This window comes from Chanodichthys erythropterus, chromosome 20 (genome assembly GCF_024489055.1).
Source record: "Chanodichthys erythropterus isolate Z2021 chromosome 20, ASM2448905v1, whole genome shotgun sequence".
In the NCBI taxonomy this organism is placed as follows: Eukaryota; Metazoa; Chordata; class Actinopteri; order Cypriniformes; family Xenocyprididae; genus Chanodichthys; species Chanodichthys erythropterus.
This window is the reverse complement of record NC_090240.1, coordinates 21,278,807-21,299,921: the sequence shown is the minus strand read 5'-3', so window position 1 is coordinate 21,299,921 and position 21,115 is coordinate 21,278,807. Positions and strand designations below refer to the sequence as shown.

General features: G+C 39.6%; 1 protein-coding gene across 3 annotated transcripts in view; it reads right to left on the bottom strand.

The window, feature by feature from the left end:
• znf385a (zinc finger protein 385A) overlaps positions 1-21,115 on the bottom strand; it is an 86,993-nt gene that overhangs the window by 23,030 nt on the left and 42,848 nt on the right. The window contains exons 1-2 of one of the 3 annotated variants that reach the window (XM_067371057.1): positions 14,051-14,184; positions 10,282-10,424 (exon numbers count right to left, since the gene is read on the bottom strand). In XM_067371057.1, coding sequence (XP_067227158.1) covers positions 10,282-10,424; positions 14,051-14,081 — 174 coding nt within the window. In that variant the 5' untranslated portion in view covers positions 14,082-14,184. Of the gene's footprint in view, positions 1-6,750; positions 7,143-10,281; positions 10,425-14,050; positions 14,185-21,115 lie in introns of those variants that run through there. The other 2 variants (XM_067371058.1, XM_067371059.1) reach the window with 2 other exon arrangements.

The following is a 21,115-nucleotide window of genomic DNA, read 5'->3' as shown; positions in this document are numbered from 1 at the left end:
AGCCAATTATGCCCCTTTTCACAAGATGTAATATAAGTCTCCGGTGTCCCAAAAATGTGTCTGTGAAGTTTCAGCTCAAAGTACCCCATAGATCATATAATATAGCTTGTCAAATTTGCCCCTATTTCGGTGTGAGCAAAAACATGCTGTTTTTGCGTGTGTCCATTTAAAATGCAAATGAGCTGCTGATCCCTGCCCGCTTTCCAAAAGAGGGCGGAGCTTTATCAGCTCGCACTTTGGTTGCTCAACAACAACAAAGCTGGAGAATCTCACACAGCCAAAATGAGGATTGTCAGTAACAGTGTTCAGTCTTACATTATTCAAACCAGAGTCAGAAGAAGTTAACTTTGAGAATGCAACTGGATGTTTCTGAATGGTAAGTGGATAGATTTATGTAGTTGCTGTGGAGTTGATTCAACTCATCAACATGTGTCGTTATGTTATCTTTTGTGCAAAACTCACATGGATGCCCACAAGACATAGAATACCTGTTTGCAATACAGAGCCATACACACAAGGCTAATGTTTATGGTTGCTATCAAATGCTGTGAATGGTCTAATATTTTTTCCAAAATATCACTCAGTTCCTTTTTTAGCAAGCTTGCCAGCTTGCCAGGGTCAACTTGCAGGCTATCCAATATAACAAGACTAAATAGTGTTCTGTGATCATCTGTGCAGCCAATGTCAGAACAGTTAGCATGCTTTGCTCGAACTTTTGCTATGGCCTTAGAAATGGGCCTGCATCTCAATGTGCATACTATCCATCATAAGTAGTAAGTGACATTAGTAATATTCAATACTATTTAGGGTGGATAGGGTGGATAGTATACAGATTGGGATGCGGGGCGGTACACCATTTTCACTTGCAAAAACAAAATGGTGGCGCCGTGGGTGGAAATGAAAAGAGTAAGGGGGAGTAATATTATAATAAGATCCCCTTCCTACATCACAAGGGAAGCGAAATCTGAGCGGTTCGTTGTTCATATGCTTGCAGAGAAAGGCTTGCCAAAACAAAGTTACTGGGTTGTCCTTTTTCACATTTTCTGGGTAGGTAGATGCACCGGGGACCCAATTATAGCACTTAAACATGGAAAAAGTCGTATTTTCATGATATGTCCATTTAATGTTAGCTCAGGTCCATTAAATAATATTAACAATTAATATTAACTGAAATTATTGTTTATTATTTATTCATATATATTTATTTTTTAATTTGTTTCATATATACAGTGGGTACAGAAAGTATTCAGACCCCCTTACATTTTTCATTCTTTGTTATATTGCAGCCATTTGCTAAAAAACAATTTAAGTTCATTTTTTTTCCTCATTAATGTACACACAGCACCCCATATTGACAGAAAAACAGAATTGTTGACATTTTTGCAGATTTATTAAAAAAGAAAAACTGAAATATCACATGGTCATAAGTATTCAGACCCTTGGCTGTAACACTATATATTTAACTCAGGTGCTGTCCATTTCTTCTGATCATCCTTGAGATGGTTCTACACCTTCATTTGAGTCCAGCTGTGTTTGATTATACTGACTGGACTTGATTAGGAAAGCCACACACCTGTCTATATAAACCTTACAGCTCACAGTGCATGTCAGAGCAAATGAGAATCATGAGGTCAAAGGAACTGCCTGAAGAGCTCAGAGACAGAATTGTGGCAAGGCACAGATCTGGCCAAGGTTACAAAAAAAATTCTGCTGCACTTAAGGCTCCTAAGAGCACAGTGGCCTCCATAATCCTTAAATGGAAGATGTTTGGGATGACCAGAACCCTTCCTAGAGCTGGCCGTCCGGCCAAACTGAGCTATCGGGGGAGAAGAGCCTTGGTAAGAGAGGTAAAGAAGAACCCAAAGATCACAAGAGCTCCAGAGATGCAGTCGGGAGATGGGAGAAAGTTGTAGAAAGTCAACCATCGCTGCAGCCCTCCACCAGTGAGGGCTTTATGGCAGAGTGGCACTTAAGGCTCCTAAGAGCACAGTGGCCTCCATAATCCTTAAATGGAAGATGTTTGGGATGACCAGAACCCTTCCTAGAGCTGGCCGTCCAGCCAAACTGAGCTATCGGGGGAGAAGAGCCTTGGTAAGAGAGGTAAAGAAGAACCCAAAGATCACAAGAGCTCCAGAGATGCAGTCGGGAGATGGGAGAAAGTTGTAGAAAGTCAACCATCGCTGCAGCCCTCCACCAGTGAGGGCTTTATGGCAGAGTGGCCCGACGGAAGCCTCTCCTCAGTGCAAGACACATGAAAGCCTGCATGGAGTTTGCCAAGATGGTGAGAAATAAAATTCTCTGGTCTGATGAGACCAAGATAGAACTGTTTGGCCTTAATTCTAAGCGGTATGTGTGGAGAAAACCAGGCACTGCTCATCACCTGTCCAATACAGTCCCAACAGTGAAGCATGGTGGTGGCAGCATCATGCTGTGGGGGTGTTTTTCAGCTGCAGGGACAGGACGACTGGTTGCAATCGAGGGAAAGATGAATGCGTCCAAGTACAGGGATATCCTGGACGAAAACTTTCTCCAGAGTGCTCAGGACCTCAGACTGGGCCGAAGGTTTACCTTCCAACAAGACAATGACCCTGAGCGCACAGCTAAAATAATGAAGGAGTGGCTTCACAACAACTCCGTGACTGGCCCAGCCAGAGCCCTGACTTAAAGTTCCCATTTTTCGTGGGTTTTTTTAAGCTTTGATTTCGTTTTTAGTGTGCAATATAACATGTGTTCATGTTTCTCGTGTAAAAAAACAGTATTTTTCACATAATTTACTTATCTGTATACCGCTGTTTCCACTGTCATAAAAACGGGGTGATGACTTCCTTGTTCTATGAAGTCCCTCCTTCAGAAATACGTAACGAGTTCTGATTGTGCCAGCGGTTCCTGTGTTGTGATTCGACAGCAGCTTAGCGCTCCTTGCCCGGAAAGGTCACGCCTCTTACCATAACGTGTGCTGCACATAGTTTTACATGTGGATTATTGTGGTGTTGTGCCGAATGAACACAAAAGACAATAATTCCCGAGAGACTCTTTAATCTCCACAAGCAGCGACAGAAAATGTACAACGTTAGCACTCACTCAGAAGAGTACCTCATACCGAAAACAGCCATATACATCAACATAGTCCACTCGTGGCCATTATGTGCACTGCAGTCCAACATTAACTATTGCAGTAAGGATACCACAATTATAATTTTCGGGAACCGAGTTAAACATAAATTGTAACCATTGATTTCTAAGTACAGCGTCCCTGGGAAGGCCAAACAAAGGTGATTGGACTCCGGGATGAAAATAACACAGTTCCGACGACATGGCGACAAACACACTCTACAAACGCAACTCTTGCTCTTCTCCGTGGGAGCGCAACAAGACCACGCCCCCTTTTTGTGTATTCCTGTGGGCGGAGGTTAATCAAAAAGCTGTTTTAGTGACGTCATTAAAGAAGGAAGTAGAGGGATGTAGTCCAAACTGGCCGTTCGATGTAGGCGACTTCTGTTAAATAAAATATCTCGCTTGGCATTGAACTTTGAGCTTTAAAATTTTACAGATTTTATTTATACTCTAACAACAACATTACACACTAACTAAAGTTTGAAACATGGGATCACGAAGAACGGGACCTTTAAACCTAATTGAGCATCTCTGGAGAGACCTAAAAATGGCTGTCCACCAACATTTACCATCCAACCTGACAGAACTGGAGAGGATCTGCAAGGAGGAATGGCAGAGGATCCCCAAATCCAGGTGCGAAAAACTTGTTGCATCTTTCCCAAAAAGACTCATGGCTGTATTAGATCAAAAGGGTGCTTCTACTAAATACCGAGCAAAGGGTCTGAATACTTAGGACCATGTGATATTTCAGTTTTTCTTTTTTAATAAATCTGCAAAAATGTCAACAATTCTGTGTTTTTCTGTCAATATGGGATGCTGTGTGTACATTAATGAGGGAAAAAAATTAACTTAAATGATTTTATGGCTGCAATATAACAAAGAGTGAAAAATTTAAGGGGGTCTGAATACTTTCCGTACCAACTGTGTATATATATATATATATATATATATATATATATATATATATATATATATATATATATTAGCTACACAGTACGTAGATGATATACATCACAGACACATTACCCCTTAAATTGTTTCTGTTTTAGTAATGTGAGAGGTCAGACTTTAATATAAATTTTACCCACTATCCTAAGTACTGCATCTCATAGCGCCAATGGCTAAGCCTCTGTTTATGACAAGCTTAATGCACAAAGCCTGATGGTCGCAGTCCAAAAATCTTTTGGCTGTGTGGTCTGCATTCAGATCTCTATTGTCATATGATTCCCAGCATAATTATTCACTTGATATAGTTATTTCATTTGAATATTTTGGCTTGATATTATATATAATACAATGCAGCTAATCTGCATGCATACATTTACAAATTCATCAACACTGTCAAACTTGACAAATTATCGGGACTAATAAATTATCTGGACTAATAAAGTAGAAATGACTGTGAAACATGATTTCCAATAGAGCCAGTTACAGAAAGAAAATGTTTAACCTTTCAAAAACATCTATAATGGCTGTGCTTTTCATTCCAAATTGTAACAACAATAGACTAACACAGGCCATTTTGAAACATCATCTCTTGGCTGGGAAATGCAGGAGAGTCTGAAATGAATATTCTCTAAGTCAAACAAAAACATTTTGAAACTCTGCAAACAGAACGTATCCAAGCAACCCCCCTACTAGAAGCAAAAACAGAGGCGAGACATGGTTCAGGATGACAGCGCACAGACACCAACTGTAGTTTAGCGGGCCTTTCACCGGACTTCCTCAGATTTTGCCTCTTATCTCTTTTGGCACAGTCCGGAAAACTGAGTTCTGCGTCACCATAACCGTCGAGGGCCCTGATGCCATTGTGCATGTGCAAAGTCCACACTACATCAGTCAGACTGGCAGTGGATTAGCCACAATGATGTTGTTCTATGGCTTTGCCTTCATGAATCTCCAGAGGATTAAGTGAAGCTGGCAGTTAGCTGGGTAATAAGAACACCTCCAGCTAGAACACATCAATAGATACAACTGTCAGTACTAACAGCCTCAGCGAGGAAACGGATGGGGGAGGGACTCCGACAGGCTGCACAGGAAAAATCAAAGCTAAGGCCTCTCATAAGAAAAAGATTACTCTTAAAGCCTCATGTCTTTTTTAAAAGTCTACTGGCTGTATTTTAACTCAGAACACCCTTCTAATCAAGATTTAATAGCATACAGAAGTTAAAATGCATTTCTAGACCAAAATCCTGGGTGTTGGTCCATCATGCTTTACATTTATTACATTTACATTTATGCATTTGGCAGACGCTTTTATCCAAAGCGACTTACATTGCATTATGCTATACATTTGTATCTGAGTATGTGCAATCCCTGGGATCGAACCCATGACCTTGGCATTGCTAGTGCCATGCTCTAACCACTGAGCTACAGGAAAGCTTTGCATTATGAAGTAAAAATAGAACTTTTTGAAGAACATTGAAGTGGTCTTCTGCTGGTGTTGATTTATTCCTTTAACTTTCTCAGCTAAGAGACATCTTGGCTCATAAATATCCCAGCTAATTTCCTTAAATCCAAACAATGTTATGATACAGCCTTATGACGATGCTATAATAATCTAACTATGAAACCACCAAACCATAGCTGAAAGATGTTCCAATATTTAGTCACTCTGATGTTGATACAAACCTATATGACTTTGTCTATGCGGAACACAAACAAAGATATTTTTAAGAACTTTTTTGTCCATCGAATGAAATGTGTCAATGTGGTCCAAAACAACACTAGACTCCATTGACTTTCATTGTGTTTAAAATATATACATATTTTAAGCACTCTATATGTTGTATCAAATTTATTTCATTTTCCGCAGGAGAATGACATGATTTAAGTCATTCATTTAACTAGTGATTCATTCAGTTAACTATTCTTCCAGTGTGTATTGTTCATGTTTTATCGAAGCCTCAATAACATGCTGTATTTTTATGGTGTTGGCAGACACTGCGTCTATACTAATTATCAAAGTGAGCAATTTACAGTGCATGTTACATTTATCCAATTGGCAAGCACAGTGTCTGTCATATGACCTCCTGATGCTCCCTCTGGAAAACCACATCCCACAAGTGATAACTGTTCAAAAATAGCCAGATCCTTCTTCCTATAAAAACACAAACCCTTTAATGACCCTGTAACGGGATAATTCATGCAAAAATTTTGTCATCTTTTACTCACTCTTTTACTGATATTTTCATACAATGAAAGTCAAAGTGGGTCCAGTGTTGTTTTGGGCCTCATTGACATTCACTGTATGGACAAAAACATGAAAACATTCTTCAAAATATCTTTTGTGTTCTGCAAAACAAAGTTCATACAGGTTTGGGACAACAGGAAGGTGGGTAAATGATTTTGGGTAAACTACCCCTTTAAAGGAAACATGTAATATAGATTTATACATGTAAATTAGATTAAAAAAAAAAACACAAGAGTCTCCCTTTCCACTATTAACAAGATCCCATGTCAGTTAATACAAACACAGCATGCCAGACACCACAAGCCCAAAATGCACTGCGTTCAAACACAGAATACCAGATAAAACATCCCACGAAGAAAACGAATGCCATTCAGCGATTGAAACACAGAGAAAAGTACCCAGCTTTGTTACCACTCTGCCTGAGCTAGCTGGAGGGCACTCACCTTCATATCCTCAGCAGCGCCTGGATCTCGCAGCTGCATTGGATCCTCCGTGAGGGAGCGCGTGTTTGTGTGTGGGAGGGTGTGTGCGAGAGTGTCACTCATCCTGAAGGGATCCTGGCTGTCCCACCACACCACCTGATTCTCCCACACTCTCGCGTTCACACGCTTCTGTGCCCCCTTGTGGGGATGACAGCGAGCAATTCTTGCGTTTACAGGTCCGGGATATGATTAATTGATTTCTCTCTTTCTAGTTTTGCCTCTTCTTTTCCACAGTCGGTCGTCACTCTTGCCGTTAGGGATCAGTTTCTCGTTCTCTGCTGTTTAATCTCATCCACCTTCCTTCCATTCCTCCCTCCATCCTTCCTGACACTTCACAGCAAGCCAAGACTGCGTTCCTGGTTGGATGCTCTCTCTTCATTTTCCTCTGCCTCTCACTTGCTTTCTCTTTCCTTCCCTTCCCCTTTTTCCCCACTAATAAATTCTATCGTCCCTTCCTGCGCTCTTTCAACGATCTCCTTCCTCTTTCTGTCTTACATGCTCACTTGCTGACTGCTTATTTTGCCCAGATGCACTAAGAATGTCATGCACTCTCTCAGTTTTTCCCTTTCTCACTCCCCAAATCACCCCTTCACTCCCTCATTCTATCAAAAGCACTTATGCACAAGCTGCAGAATTCAGCTCCCTCCTCCATCTCCCCTGTCATGACAGTCCTCTCGCTCTTGCCACATACCTCTAAAACTCATGTGGAACCAATTCAGCTGTGACCCGGGCTCAATTAATAAAACTCCCAAAAATATTTGAACTCATAATGCCTTGTGATTGATATCTTCAAGCTATTAAGGTTGAAAATTACAGTTTTCCAAGGAGGTCATCAGAGGTAAAATGCATGCAGCCAAAAGATTTCAACTCCAAAAGTCCACGTGGAGTTACATTACTCAGCAAGGAAAATTGGCAAGCCGTCCACATAAACGTCGTCTTTTGCGAGTGAGGCTTTACTCGAAGGTGGCTGCAGGTGAAATGCAACAAGTTGGTGCAGAAGCCGCCCGATTCAACGCCTCTGAAATTCCTGATTCTGCAGAATAAGCAAGTGTCTGGGGGAGCTTTTCTGCACCTTCATGCCACAACCAGCTGCTTCATATAAATTATTCAGGTGCCTCTCTGCCTGCAGGCAAATTGACTCAGACAGGCAGGTAGAGGCCAAATCACATTAAAGACAAATTACAGCTGGACTGTAGAGGAATGGGAGATTGTGGTCCACCCCAGCTCTATCTACAGCTGATCAAAAGCATCTGGTGATACTGGTGAAATGTATACAGCTAAATAATTATTTGGCCAAACCCATACATTTAAAAAAAATACTTTGAACTGGATTACAGCTTCAAGACTGTTTGATCAGGTTGTTGCATTCCAACATGAACGCGATTCCAGATGGAACAACAAATCTTACGTTTATAAGCAGTGTTAGGGAAACTACTTATAGCTTGCCAAGCAAAGCTAGTCAACATTTAGAGAATCTGAAAGTAGTTTATACAAACAAAAAGTAGCTAATTACATTAAAGTTACACAGCATGTTTTTATAAACAATAAAAATATAATTTAATCAGAGCCATTTTTGAGTAGACTTGAACATATACATGTATTTTAAAAGTACAGCAAAGCCACCCTAATTAACATAACTGAGTCCAAAAAACTTGAATCAGTGAATCTTTTTTATGAATCTGATGATTTAAATGAACTTTTCGACCTCACCAATTCACTAAATAGAATGAATCACATTTTCCATTGCTAAAGTTGAAAAGGAGAAGTGCTTAGGATGATCTAATGCAATAGAATGAACCATACTTTCAAATGCAAGGAATGTCAAACAACGATTTATATGAAAGAGGACCGCTTAGTTGAGCGCGTTTGGCACATTTGTTTTTAAGTTCCATTTTAATTAATACAAATTCTGCTAAATAAATAATAATAATAATAATAGAATAAATCCCAGAATGAAACTGTCCTGCAGCTGAGACATTAAACTCACCAGCAACACTAAGGTTAGTTTGATTTTCACTTAATTCATTACAATTTACACTTATATATATATATATATATATATATATATATATATATATATATATATATATATATGCATTTGGTGAACATTATAAATACCTCAATAAAAGACGTATTACAACCTGTGTAAGGGATTTCTCATAAATGTCAGCATTCCATTAGGCGACAGCGTAAACACTGCAGTGTGCTTTCAGCAGTGTCCTAGAGAGAGGTCAGCCTGTCCTTCCAGCCACTGCAACATCGCCCCCTACTGGGCATCAGGAGAGTTTCGCCGTCGGACACCCGGTCACTCTCACATTGAGCCTTTCACTAATGCTAAAACTGCCTCAATCTAAAGATTACAGCTTAGTTTCTGAATATATAATAAATGGCGAAAGTACAAGAGACAGTAGTTTAGCTGTTAGATTCTGACTCTTTCATAAGCTCATGCATTTTTCAAAACATTTAAACATCCCTTGGCTTTTACTAAAAAGAATATAATGAGGCAGAATTGGAAGGCAACATGTGATGTGGATTTATTGAGCTGGCATGGGTAGAGTGTTTTTTTTTCTTGTCAGTGTTACTAGACTGCGCCAAGATGCATGCCATATTTCACACTGGCAACAAGTGCAGGCAAATACATGGAATTTAAGAGAGAGAATACATATGATGGAGACCTTGGGCATGGCTAGATCCCATGACTAACCTTTCCTATTCAATTTGCTGACCAGCATCCTCATTTACATAACAGAATGCAATCTGGGAAATGTGCGGAACAGACTTGGGAGTAAAAGTGCTGAGAGAGTGAAATGAGCTGCATGCTAATCAAAATGATTAGCTATAAGTCACGGTGACATGAGAGAACTCATACAGCATTACTCTGTCCAACGGAAGGCAGTCAGGAAAATACAAATACATAAACCAGCCAGCTTTCACAAACAGACTGAGTGGTTTAATATTTAAGGTTATCTTTATGCAATCAGATTCCTTTTTGGAAATAACGAGAATGCATTGTAACATTAATACACCAGATGGCAGAGAGGATTATTTCCAATTAATACTGATTTAAATTTGGTCTGTTCTTCACACATAGGGCTTTAGAAAACTTTAATAGTTTCATGTGCTTTGAAGAGCTTGAGAGTTGCAATCATCATCTTCACTGTTTCCCTTTTGTATTCCAAAGCTGAAAATATTAATAACACTGGTTTGGAATGACATGAAAAGAAGCGTGCTGTTAATATTGCTTCTGCAAAGCTTTTTCAAATTTTCAAAATGCATAATTGACAAACTTTCCAATAATGCTGTGAAATGGACAACTTTTGTACATGCGTTGTCTGCTCTAAAAACAAGTGGCATGATGTGACTAAACAAAACAAGATATCAGTCCCATAAGGAACATATGTTCCTTTCCAAAAAAAATTATCAATATATAATTTGTTATTTTTATTGAAGTAATCCAATAATGCAACCCTGTCAATAGAGGCATAATCTCACCGCGTTGAAGTTGTGGAAGAGCCCAACACTGTGTGGAGGAGTCTCCATTTGAAACTGTAAGAAGGGCTTCATATCCAGATGAGGCTGGATGACGGTGGGGGTCCGCAGAAATGTAGGGACAGCCCCAGTTCGGTTGATGCTTCCTGCAGAGACAAGAAGAATGAAGTTAAGGAAGCCAAAATGCACTAACTCTTGCTTTAAACTTTCCAAATGAGCTTAAAATCCTGTCATCAGGTTAAATTTGTAACATCAAGCCTGAAAAAAAGCGCCTTTTGCTCATATTCTGACTTTCATGCCATACAGAGGTGAAACACGGAGGCTCAGAGGTGGCTGAGCTGACACATTTTCTGTCAGCATAAAACTCATCAGAGAGATGTCAACCTTTGGTTATGAAACAGCCCCCTCTTTTCCTCTCTCCCAATCCACATCATCGAGTCTCTGTTCCCTGTCAGCCTGTCTTCTCTTATCCTTTACAGCCCGCGCAACCTCTTGCATGAGACCGTGCGAGGACCCTCTCATCAGAATTAAGCTTTAGCGAGCAGTTACTTTAAGCTGCTTAATTTCTGCTGCTGGATTTTCCTCGCCTTGAATTCCCTGCAGTCTTAAATCTGTTCCCTTCTATCTCTCTCCCTCTCGCTGCCTGTCTCCTTCTTAATCTAGGATGATTTTTTGCCCTTCTCCGCTTCTATTTCAAGATTGCTCGTCAAGCCTCTACTCTCTCCTGATTTCTCCAGCTCTTCCGTGCGCCACTGAGATGGTTTCCTCACGTAGGAGACGTCATTAGACTGTGCTGCAGTCGAGGCTGCTGTGGGCATACATGTCAGGATGAGCGTGGAGACAGAATGAAGGAAAAATAGAGATAGCACTGGAGAGATATGCTGCCTCAGCCTGGCCACAGCTGTTCCCCCTGCTCTCCTGCTGGAGCCTCAGGCCTGGACGAGCCTTGGCATCGTTAACTCAAATTAGGCATGCAAGACTCCTCACTGGCTGCACAGCACACAGGGAGATAAAGAGCGAGGGACAGAAAGAGAAGAGCGAGAATAAGGAGGCAGACTGGTTGCAAGATTGCTGGTGAGAGAGAGAAAGTGCCAGTGGTCGCTTGTGGGCACTGCTGGTCCCTGATGCAGTGCTCAACAAAAGTCACATGACTCACACTCTAAATACTCCCTTTTGCTGCAAACGGTTCTCTTCAAAAGTGCCGCAGTGTGCCTTAAAGGGACAGTTCACCTAAAAATGAATTTTTTGTAATTTACTCATCCTCAGATGTTGTTTTTGGTTTCATGGGACACAAAATGCAGACATTTTCTTTGAGTATACAGTTACCATGGGCTTTCAAGCTACAAAAAGGACATACAAACACGTTAAAAGCACCGTAAGATATCAAAAAAGTGATCCATATGACACTGTATTCCAATTCTTCTGACGCCATGCAGACTGAAATTTAATCTTTTAAAGAATTCTCTGTTTAAGGACTACAACAAACGGCTGGTAGGGACTACAACGAGCTTCTTCCCGGGTTAGTGACATCAATAACACTTTCAAATGCCCATAAAGCTACTAAAAACATACTTAAAACAGTTCATGTGACTGCAGTGGTTCAACCTTAATGTTATGAAGTGACGAGAATACTTTTTGTGCGCCAAAAAAACAAAATAACGACTTTATTCAACAATATCTAGTGATGGACGATTTCAAAACACTGCTTCACGAAGCTTCAAATCTTTACGAATCTTTTGTTTTGAATCAGTAGTTTGGAGTGCATATCAAACTGCCAAAGTCAAGTGAACCTTTGAAATTTCGAAACACTTATGACATAACGAAGCCTCATTTAATGAAATCACGTGACTTTCATGTTCCGAACCACTGATTCGAAACAAAAGATTCGTAAAGCTTCGAAGCTTCATGAAGCAGTGTTTTGAAATCGCCCATCACTAGATATTGTTGAATAAAGTCGTTATTTTGTTTTTTTGGCGCACAAAAAGTATTCTCGTCGCTTCATAACATTAAGGTTGAACCACTGTAGTCACATGAATTGTTTTAAATATGTTTTTAGTGGCTTTCTGGGCACTTGAAAGTCATCGGATTTTATCAAAAATATCTTAATTTGTGTTCAGAAGATGAACGAAGGTCTTACGGGTGTGGAACGACATGAGTAATCAATGACAGAATTTTCATTTTTGAGTGAACTAACCCTTTAACATGATGGCACATGCTAGTCGATGAGTTGAATCAACTCCACAGCAACTACATAAATTTATCCACTAACCGTTCATAAACGTCCAGATATATTCTATAAGTTGTAACTTCTTCCTGAGTCTCTCCATCAGTGTCCGACTCCGGTTTGAATAATATAAGGCTGAACACCGTTAATGACAATCGTCATTTTGGCTGCGTGAGATTCTCCAGCTTTGTTGTTGTTGAGCAACCTGTTAAACCTCTGCCCTCTTCTGGAAAGTGGGCAGGGAGCAGCAGCACATTTGCATTTAAAGGGCCACACACAAAAACGGCGTGTTTTTGCTCACACCTGAATGAGGGCAAATTTGACAAGTTGTAATAAATGATCCGTGGGATCTGAGCGAATTTAAGCTGAAACATCACAGACACATTCTGGAGACACCAGAGACTTATATTACATCTTGTAAAAGGGGCATTATAGGACCCTTTTAAGTCATTATTTACTAAATATCCCTGGCATCCGAACAAACAATAAAATACAGTAAGGTTTTTTTTTTGTTTTTTTTTTTAAATAAATTAGTACTTATTCAGCAAGGATGCATTAAATTGATCAAAAGTGACAAAAGACATTTATAATGTTACTCACAAAAGATTTCAAATAAATGCTGTTCTTTTCAAATAATTAATAATTTTATAATTTATTCTACATTTATTTAAAAAAATCCTAAAAAATATGTTATTAATAATAAGAATGTTTTCAGCAAATCAGCATATTAGAATGATTTCTGAAGGGTCGTGTGACACTGAAATTTCAGGTTTTCCATCACAGGAATAAATCACATTTTAAAATATATTAACGGTTATTTAAAATTGTAATAATATTTCAGTTTTTCTGTGTTTACTGTATTTTTGATCAAATAAATAAATGCAACACAAGCTTCAATAAATAACATCTTTTTTGTCCTTTTTGGAGTTTGAAAACCACTATGAATTTTCAGTATGAATTGCAGTACATAACATAACTTTCATTTTTAAGTGAACGATCTGTATAACATTCTAAGAGGAAAAAAAAGTTAGTTGACGTCTGAACTTCCAATTCCCCCTTCAGCCACATAAACAAGACAGAAGACTGAGCTCTAATGTAAACCGCCACTCTCCCTGGCACTGTTTGCATGTCACTGCAATACAGTGCTGACATAATTCAGGACATGTGTGACTGATCCAACGAGAAAAGACTCAAACCCGTTTCGTCTGTTCACATGCCAGCTGCGAAACGACACAGATTTGTTGACAACCGAGAGAGATGTAGAGAGAAACACAGAGGGGAGCAGAACACGAGTGCACTCGAAGTGTGTGGGGGACAGTTGTCCTTGCAGCAGAGTCAAAGTGTGTGACAAAACAACACGGCCAGCATGCATAAATCAGGTCCAGTCTGCTTCCTGCCCCTAGTGTATAATTACCTCATTAAATTAAAGAACACTTTCAGGGCCCAGCTCACACTGTAAATCACCGTGACAGGGTAAGTGCATGCGAGCGCGTGTGTGCGTGTCATGCGTTTATGTACGATAAAAGGGGAATAAGATTTCATACTTACTGTTCAGATAACGTATGGTGCTAGAACACATCTTAAACCTGCACAATGACAACTAAGACCACTGGATTCAAACAAGCATGTTGATTGGACACTGCAACACTACCAGATCCTCCACTGACAGACAAAGTGCCTTGATGATAATACCAACAGTCTTAACAGCCTCATCAAACCCATGTGGCACAGGAGGAGATGTTGTTCTGCCACTGTATCTGAGTCTGATTCTCCTAACAAGCTGCGGGAACCTGATCGGGCTGGAGTAGGGGGCGGAGGACCGGGCTTTGGTTGTCATTTAAAGCCAGTGACATGTTAGGAATCCTGCAACACACGCCGGGGGCCGTAATCACCACATTCAAAGATCCTACGGCAAGGGGGCAGCCAGGGCCCGAAGGACAAACGCGCACAGGGATAAGGGAGCTGGTGTGAAAGGAATCTTTGGGAAGAGGATTTGGGAGAGAATGATCCAGGGCTGTGTGTGGATATGGGAGAAGTGCGGTAGAAAGAGTGGGGGAGGAGGGGTTTATAAATAGAGAGAAGGGCACAGGAAGATCAAAGGCGAGGGGAAGCGATTCAACAAACTCAAATAATTCGGAGCCTGTTTGGGCCTGATAAATGGAATCTCAGGCGTGCCTGACACTCTCTAATACTGAAGCTTGGCAATCCTATTTCTTACCCCATGCGTTTGCCATTTTCAGAGGGCTGGCGTAATTGTGAGGAGCGCGGGGAGGAGATAAGGATGAAATAGTTTGGAGATAAGGAATAATCATGATGAGGTCAAGGCTGACACAGCCACGGAAGGAAAGGAGGGAAGATTTCTGCGATGGCTAAAAAATAAAAGGATGTTAATGTTAAAACATGCTTAAAAGGCACTGAGCTGTATCTCATTAGCTGGCTGGTCACCTTCAAACTGCGAGGTCAGGAGTTTAATTGGTTGCATTGGAACAGAAATCGGTGACTCTGTTTCTTCAGGTGCGGAGAAGCACCCACAGCATTTCTGGCCTCAGACTGCTCCCTTGGGCAACAATATTGCAAATTTGAATACATACAGTATGCATAGAGCACTTTCAAATAGCTGTCATTATTGTGCTGACATTCTTTTTTGACACCCAAAAAGCAACATTATTTTGCATGCTTTCTGGAGCATGATGAGAAGTAAAAATTCTAATAATAAAAAAAACTATGGATTTTTTATTTTATTTTATACACTTTACATTAGGGCTGCACGATTAAACCGCACGCGATTTGGCAAAGGCTGCGATTATTTTTACGCGCAGCTTGTCAGAGCTGCATGGCTCTGTGATCAGTAGTAAATGCTTCTCCAACTGAAAGCCAGAGGGCGCTCTTGCATAGAAACTCTAAATATGCCCTGCCACAGAAGAAGATAACACGCGTCATTTAGCTGTAGCTGCATAAACGGAAGATGGAAACGCTTTGATTGATTAAACACATGACTGCCTTATTCTGCGTAAGAAGCCACATCATCTAACAGAAGGATGCTCAACTGTCATTATGAAATGTTATTAAATGTTGTCTTTTGTTGGACAAGATGTTAATAAATGCTACTCATGTCTGGGAAGATTAAAATGTACATTATAAGTGACTAAAACTCGCAGTGTTTTAGATATATTAGCATTTGGAACTACTTCATTGACAAGCTGTGCACAAAAAAAAAAAGCCTTTGCCATTTCATAATTGCACTATGAATCGCTTTTAGGTGATAATCACGTTTAAGTTAAGTGTGATAAATTGTGCAGCCCTACTTTACATTCAACTGCATTAAGACAGTTCGCCTATTTGTTGAAAAACAAATATATAATAATAATAATGTAAGGAATAATTGATGACGGGCCCTTGAATTATTCGAAAAATAATACACAACCGAGGTGGTAATGCGGCCATGACGTGAAGCGGAATTATTTTTCAATAATTCAACGGCCCGGAGTCAATTACTCCACTTACACAACAGTTACCACACCTCAAAACATTGTTTAGGTGGTGTATTTCAAGACATTCATCAGGTTTTTGTGTATAGGACTAGGCATCTAATCCCAAGCCTCCGTTAGAGCTAGTAATGGAGGCTTCAGTCATTGATAGCAGAATAATGCCGTTATAAATGCAGTTAGAAAGAGAGAGAGAGATTAAGCGTATGTGAACTACCTGAGTCTGCGCGTCTCTCAACTGTGTTCGGCAGCATCATCTCTACTAATAGCGAAACTGTAAGTTCATCTGCTCCAAGAACAGCGCCGTTATTAACTCACTAGTGAGAAATATCATGTAGCTTTTAAATTGTTAAACTATTGTATTGTATTGTATTGTATTGTATTGGTTGATCCGTGATTCTTACAAACCAGGCCCCACGGTTCAGAAAGCATGTGATTTGTGGATTTACTGCATTTAGCCATTATATGGTGAAAGTTTATTATTTGCACGTTTGTAAGTCTTTCCAATTTAAAACACTCAAGCATTTTTAAACAATTCAAATGCAAGAAAAGTCAAATTTTGCAATCGCACATTGTTTTCTGCGTGCACACACTCAAGCACAGAGGCGCCTTTCAGATGGCGCGCAAACACATAATCAAGCTCTTTTTCGCGACTCCTTGAGCTTGAATGGACACATACATGCAAAAAAGGTCTCAAAATCCCCTTCTTGCCAAGTATTCTTGTACAGTATATAGTCGGTTATAAAGTCTTAAGTGAACCTAAACAGTTGAGATAACTTGAGAAAGAAATCAGATGTGCTTCATCATATTGGTTCTGTGCATTCGGTCATGCATTCATTTCGTGCATTTAGTGACAGCAAAGAACTTACACTGACTTATATACTCTTTGGTGACAGTAGCCTAAAAATAACTGCAATGTCATTAATTGTTAAACAACAAAACAACTTTAACAATGATTAATCTATATTTAATTTATACAGTGAACACTATACATGCAGTGTAATTACAACTATATTTATATTACATTTCTGAACATGAACACTACTGTTAGACTGTTAAACTTTATTTGTAACTGTTCTATAGTATTTATCTGTTTTAATTTGTGTATTCTTATTTTTACTGTCTGTTCACTTCTCTTTAATGATGTTTGAACTTTATTAGATTACTTAAAGTGTTTCTTAAGTTAAATGTTAAGCAAAGTTACATTTGTCTTAAAACCCCAATTTTTTTGTATTTTATTTATTTATTTTTTGCTGATCCGTTACACCACTACATTTCTGTGTGTATGTGTGTGTGTGTGTGTGTGTGTTTGTGTGTGTGTGTGTGTGTGTGTGTGTGTTGATCACATCGTACTTTGCATATGGAACTGTAATGCGGTCAAGTTATTATTATTATACATTTTAAATTAAACTCTTTTAAGAGGGCTTAAAAAATTCAAACTCCATATAAATTAAAAATTACTATACTAAAATATCCATTTTGTACCCTGCTTCTGGAAAGTGCCATATACTTAATTCCTCTCTTCTTCTCTTTACTGTTCCCTTCTGTACGTTCAGGTAAAACAAGTGGAACATGAGTAAAGGAGGGATGCAATGAATGCAACAGCAAGAAATGAGAGAAAGGGTAAAATAAAGGGATGAAAGGATGGCTGGCTTTGGATGAACACAGATGTCCCCTGGCAAGCAGCAGTGGTCCTGAACAAATTGGAGTGAGTGAGAGAGAGAAAGAGCAGTAAGCAAGCGAAGGGAGGAGTGAGAGGCAGGGTCCCTCAGAGCCCCTCGCTGAGCACCTGTCGTGCAGATGATCCAGAGGAGGGTGAGATTGGAGCAAATGCAGATTAATGAGATGAGAGATGCATATAGATGCTTAGTCCCCTTTGAATCCACTGCTCTCTGTCTGCCTCTCTATCACCAGCTCAGTGTATTTTAATCATGGCCATCCTGATTAGCGACATTCAGTGCTGACGAGTAACTAACTAAAAGTAGACCTCAGGTTTCACACTCATCAAATGATCTTGAAGGCATAAAAAATCCTCAAAATAACCACTAACTGAACAAAATCATGAATAACGTTCCCTTTAAAGGCACAAAAACAGCATCTGGAATTTGTCCATTATGCATTTGCAATTCCATTTGGTTCCACTGGTGGCACCGAAATTGCTCCACCGAAAAAAACATAAACCAGTTGACATTTATTTTATTATGTATAAACATTGTAAAAAATCACAGATTATATAAAAGGCCCAGATGTGCACTGCATATTCCAGAACTAAAAGTTCTATGTAATTACTGCTTGTATTACAGCAGACAGGTACCATCTCCTTCAACCATCAAATGAAAGCTGTAAGGAGGAACAGTTGGAGTATATTAGAGAAGGTACGCAGCATGGGACGAAAACTGTTTGTACGTCTTCATTATTTTGCTTTTGAAACTCAGAAGTGTTAATTAAAGCATGCCGCGACAGAACGCACAGTGCGTTTGCAATTCATGATTATGTGTTTCAAAAGCTTTTTCAGACACAGTTTTGTGTTGCATTTACATTTGTGGAGAATAAAGTAGGCTAGGTATGCGCAGTGAGTTTTGTTAATATTGCCGGTGACAGTTTTGCCGTGCACTGCTGACGACGTCCGTGTATTTTTGTGCCGAGGAGAGATTTAATTAGCTGAAACCTAAGACAGTCTGCTGATAAGGTCAAGGTTTGTCTTCAACTGTCTACAGTTGTAAATTAGAAGGAAAACAATCAAATCAGTTCCCCAACCAAAATTCATCAGATCTCATCACTTTTGCCGATCGAAAAAAGAAAATCACAAACTGTCTGTGGTAAATTAATTTCTTTCTTTTCATTCAACTGTATGCTGACAGACCCGTCCGGTGGGGGACCTGCGGGCCTATGTCCGTCCTGTCCTCAGCTGTGACCAAGGCAGCAGAAATGGCTCATTCATTTAACCAATTTAGGTCCAATTACTGTGACGGCAGCATAGCGCTGCTCGCTATTCCAGTCCCGTCTCAGAATGGAGGGGAAAGACAGCCTGTCCCTCATCTGACCGCCAACGCAATCTGCCATGAAAACCAACCTCAGAATAAAAGACACAAACTCAGTCTTATAAAGCTAAATCGCAATCATGTGAATCGTGCGAGACACGATTGTTGATGACAGACTTTGGCTCAGGCATTTTAGAATGAACAAACCAACATTTGAGATGCTACAGTATGCAATGAAATTGGTCCGCTGGTTAGTCTAGTTATTCAATCACATCCTCTGTTGAGGCAAAGCCAAGTGAGTTTTTTGTTGCATAAATGTATTCAGTAAATGTGTTTCTATCATAGTTTATGCACATATCTTCATACCAGATAAAAATGTTATTCGCCTCAATTGAGTGCACAAGTGTTTTATGTGCATTTTTAGAATTTATGCTTTTGCATCCAGCGTTTTTTATGCAATATCCCAAAATTCACACAGATAGGTGGATGGAAACACCTTGTGACAAATTAAAAAACATTCTGCTGGGTTGCTTGGTTTCTATGTCTGTATTGATTATTTCAACAAAGTTGCTTATCCAGTCAAATTTTAAAGCTGGAACTGTTCATTTTTCTACTTTTTTTTTTTTCTTTTAAACATTTTATACACCCTAAATCCGTCTGGGTTACCAGCCGCCTCTCTAACCCACTGGCTCGATTTCTTCACTCAGACTGAGCACATGAAAGTGGCTCGAGGTCTGTGGAGAGAGCTACTCATTAAGATTCCCATTTAATTAGAATGAAAACACTTCTCGACACTTCTGCACTTCGCCTGGCTTCCTTCAGTCGAAATTCAAGTGCGTCAACAAATACTGTATGAAGAAACATATGCATAAAGCTCAGGTTACCAAAATCTGACTACTGCAGTTTTAGAGTGCAGTGTCTAAATTATAAGAAATGAATGAAAGCCAATGATATTGTTATGTCTGGAATGGAATATTAGCATACTGTTATAGTATACTGAGCAGAATATATTGTATACTGCCTATGATTTGCTTCAAATAGCATGTGAAACAGAATGCAGTGTAAAATGCTAAATGTTTTATTTATACAGTCCAATGCATAAAGCATAAGGAATGAGACAAGACTGTACAAGATCATTCGCTGTGTTCAGAATGGAATGTTAGGTACTGTTTATTGCGTACTGTGAAGTGCAACATCTTTATTTTGTATAAAATAGTAAATACACAGTATAAAACTGTATAACATTAATTGTTTAAAGGGATTGTTCACCCAAAAATGAAAATTATCCCATTATTTACTCACACTTAAAGGAACACTCCACTTTTTTTGAAAATAGGCTCATTTTCCAACTCCCCTAGAGTTAAACAGTTGAGTTTTACCGTTTTCGAATCCATTCAGCCAATCTCCGGTTCTGGCGGTACCACTTTTAGCATAGCTTAGCATAGTTCATTGAATTTGATTAGACCGTTAGCATCTCGCTTAAAAATGACCAAAGAGTTTTGATGTTTTTCCTATTTAAAACTTGACTCTTCTGTAGTTAAATCGTGTACTAAGACCGACGGAAAATGAAAAGTTGCGATTTTCTAGGCTGATATGGCTAGGAACTATACTCTCATTCAGGCATAATAATCAAGGAACTTTGCTGCCGTATCATGACTGCAGCAGTGAAATGATATTACGCAGCGTCTCTCACAAACGTCTCCATGGTTGCAAGGCACGTTCCCTGTGCAAGCAGGGGCTCACGGGCGCTGCGTAATATCATTGCACTGCTGCAGCCATGGAACGGCAGCAACGTTCCTTGATTATTACGCTGGAATGAGAGTATAGTTCCTAGCCATATCAGCCTAGAAAATCTCAACTTTTTATTTTCCATCGGTCTTAGTACACGATTTAACTACAGAAGTGTCAAGTTTTAAATAGGAAAAATATCAAAACTCTTTGGTCATTTTTAAGCGCGATGCTAACGGTCTAATCAGATTCAATGAACTATGCTAAGCTATGCTAAAAGTGGTACCGCCAGAACCGGAGATCGGCTGAATGGATTCGAAAACGGTAAAACTCAACTGTTTAACTCTAGGGGAGTTGGAAATTGAGCCTATTTTCAAAAAAAGTGGAGTGTTTCTTTAAGCCATCCTAGGTATATGACT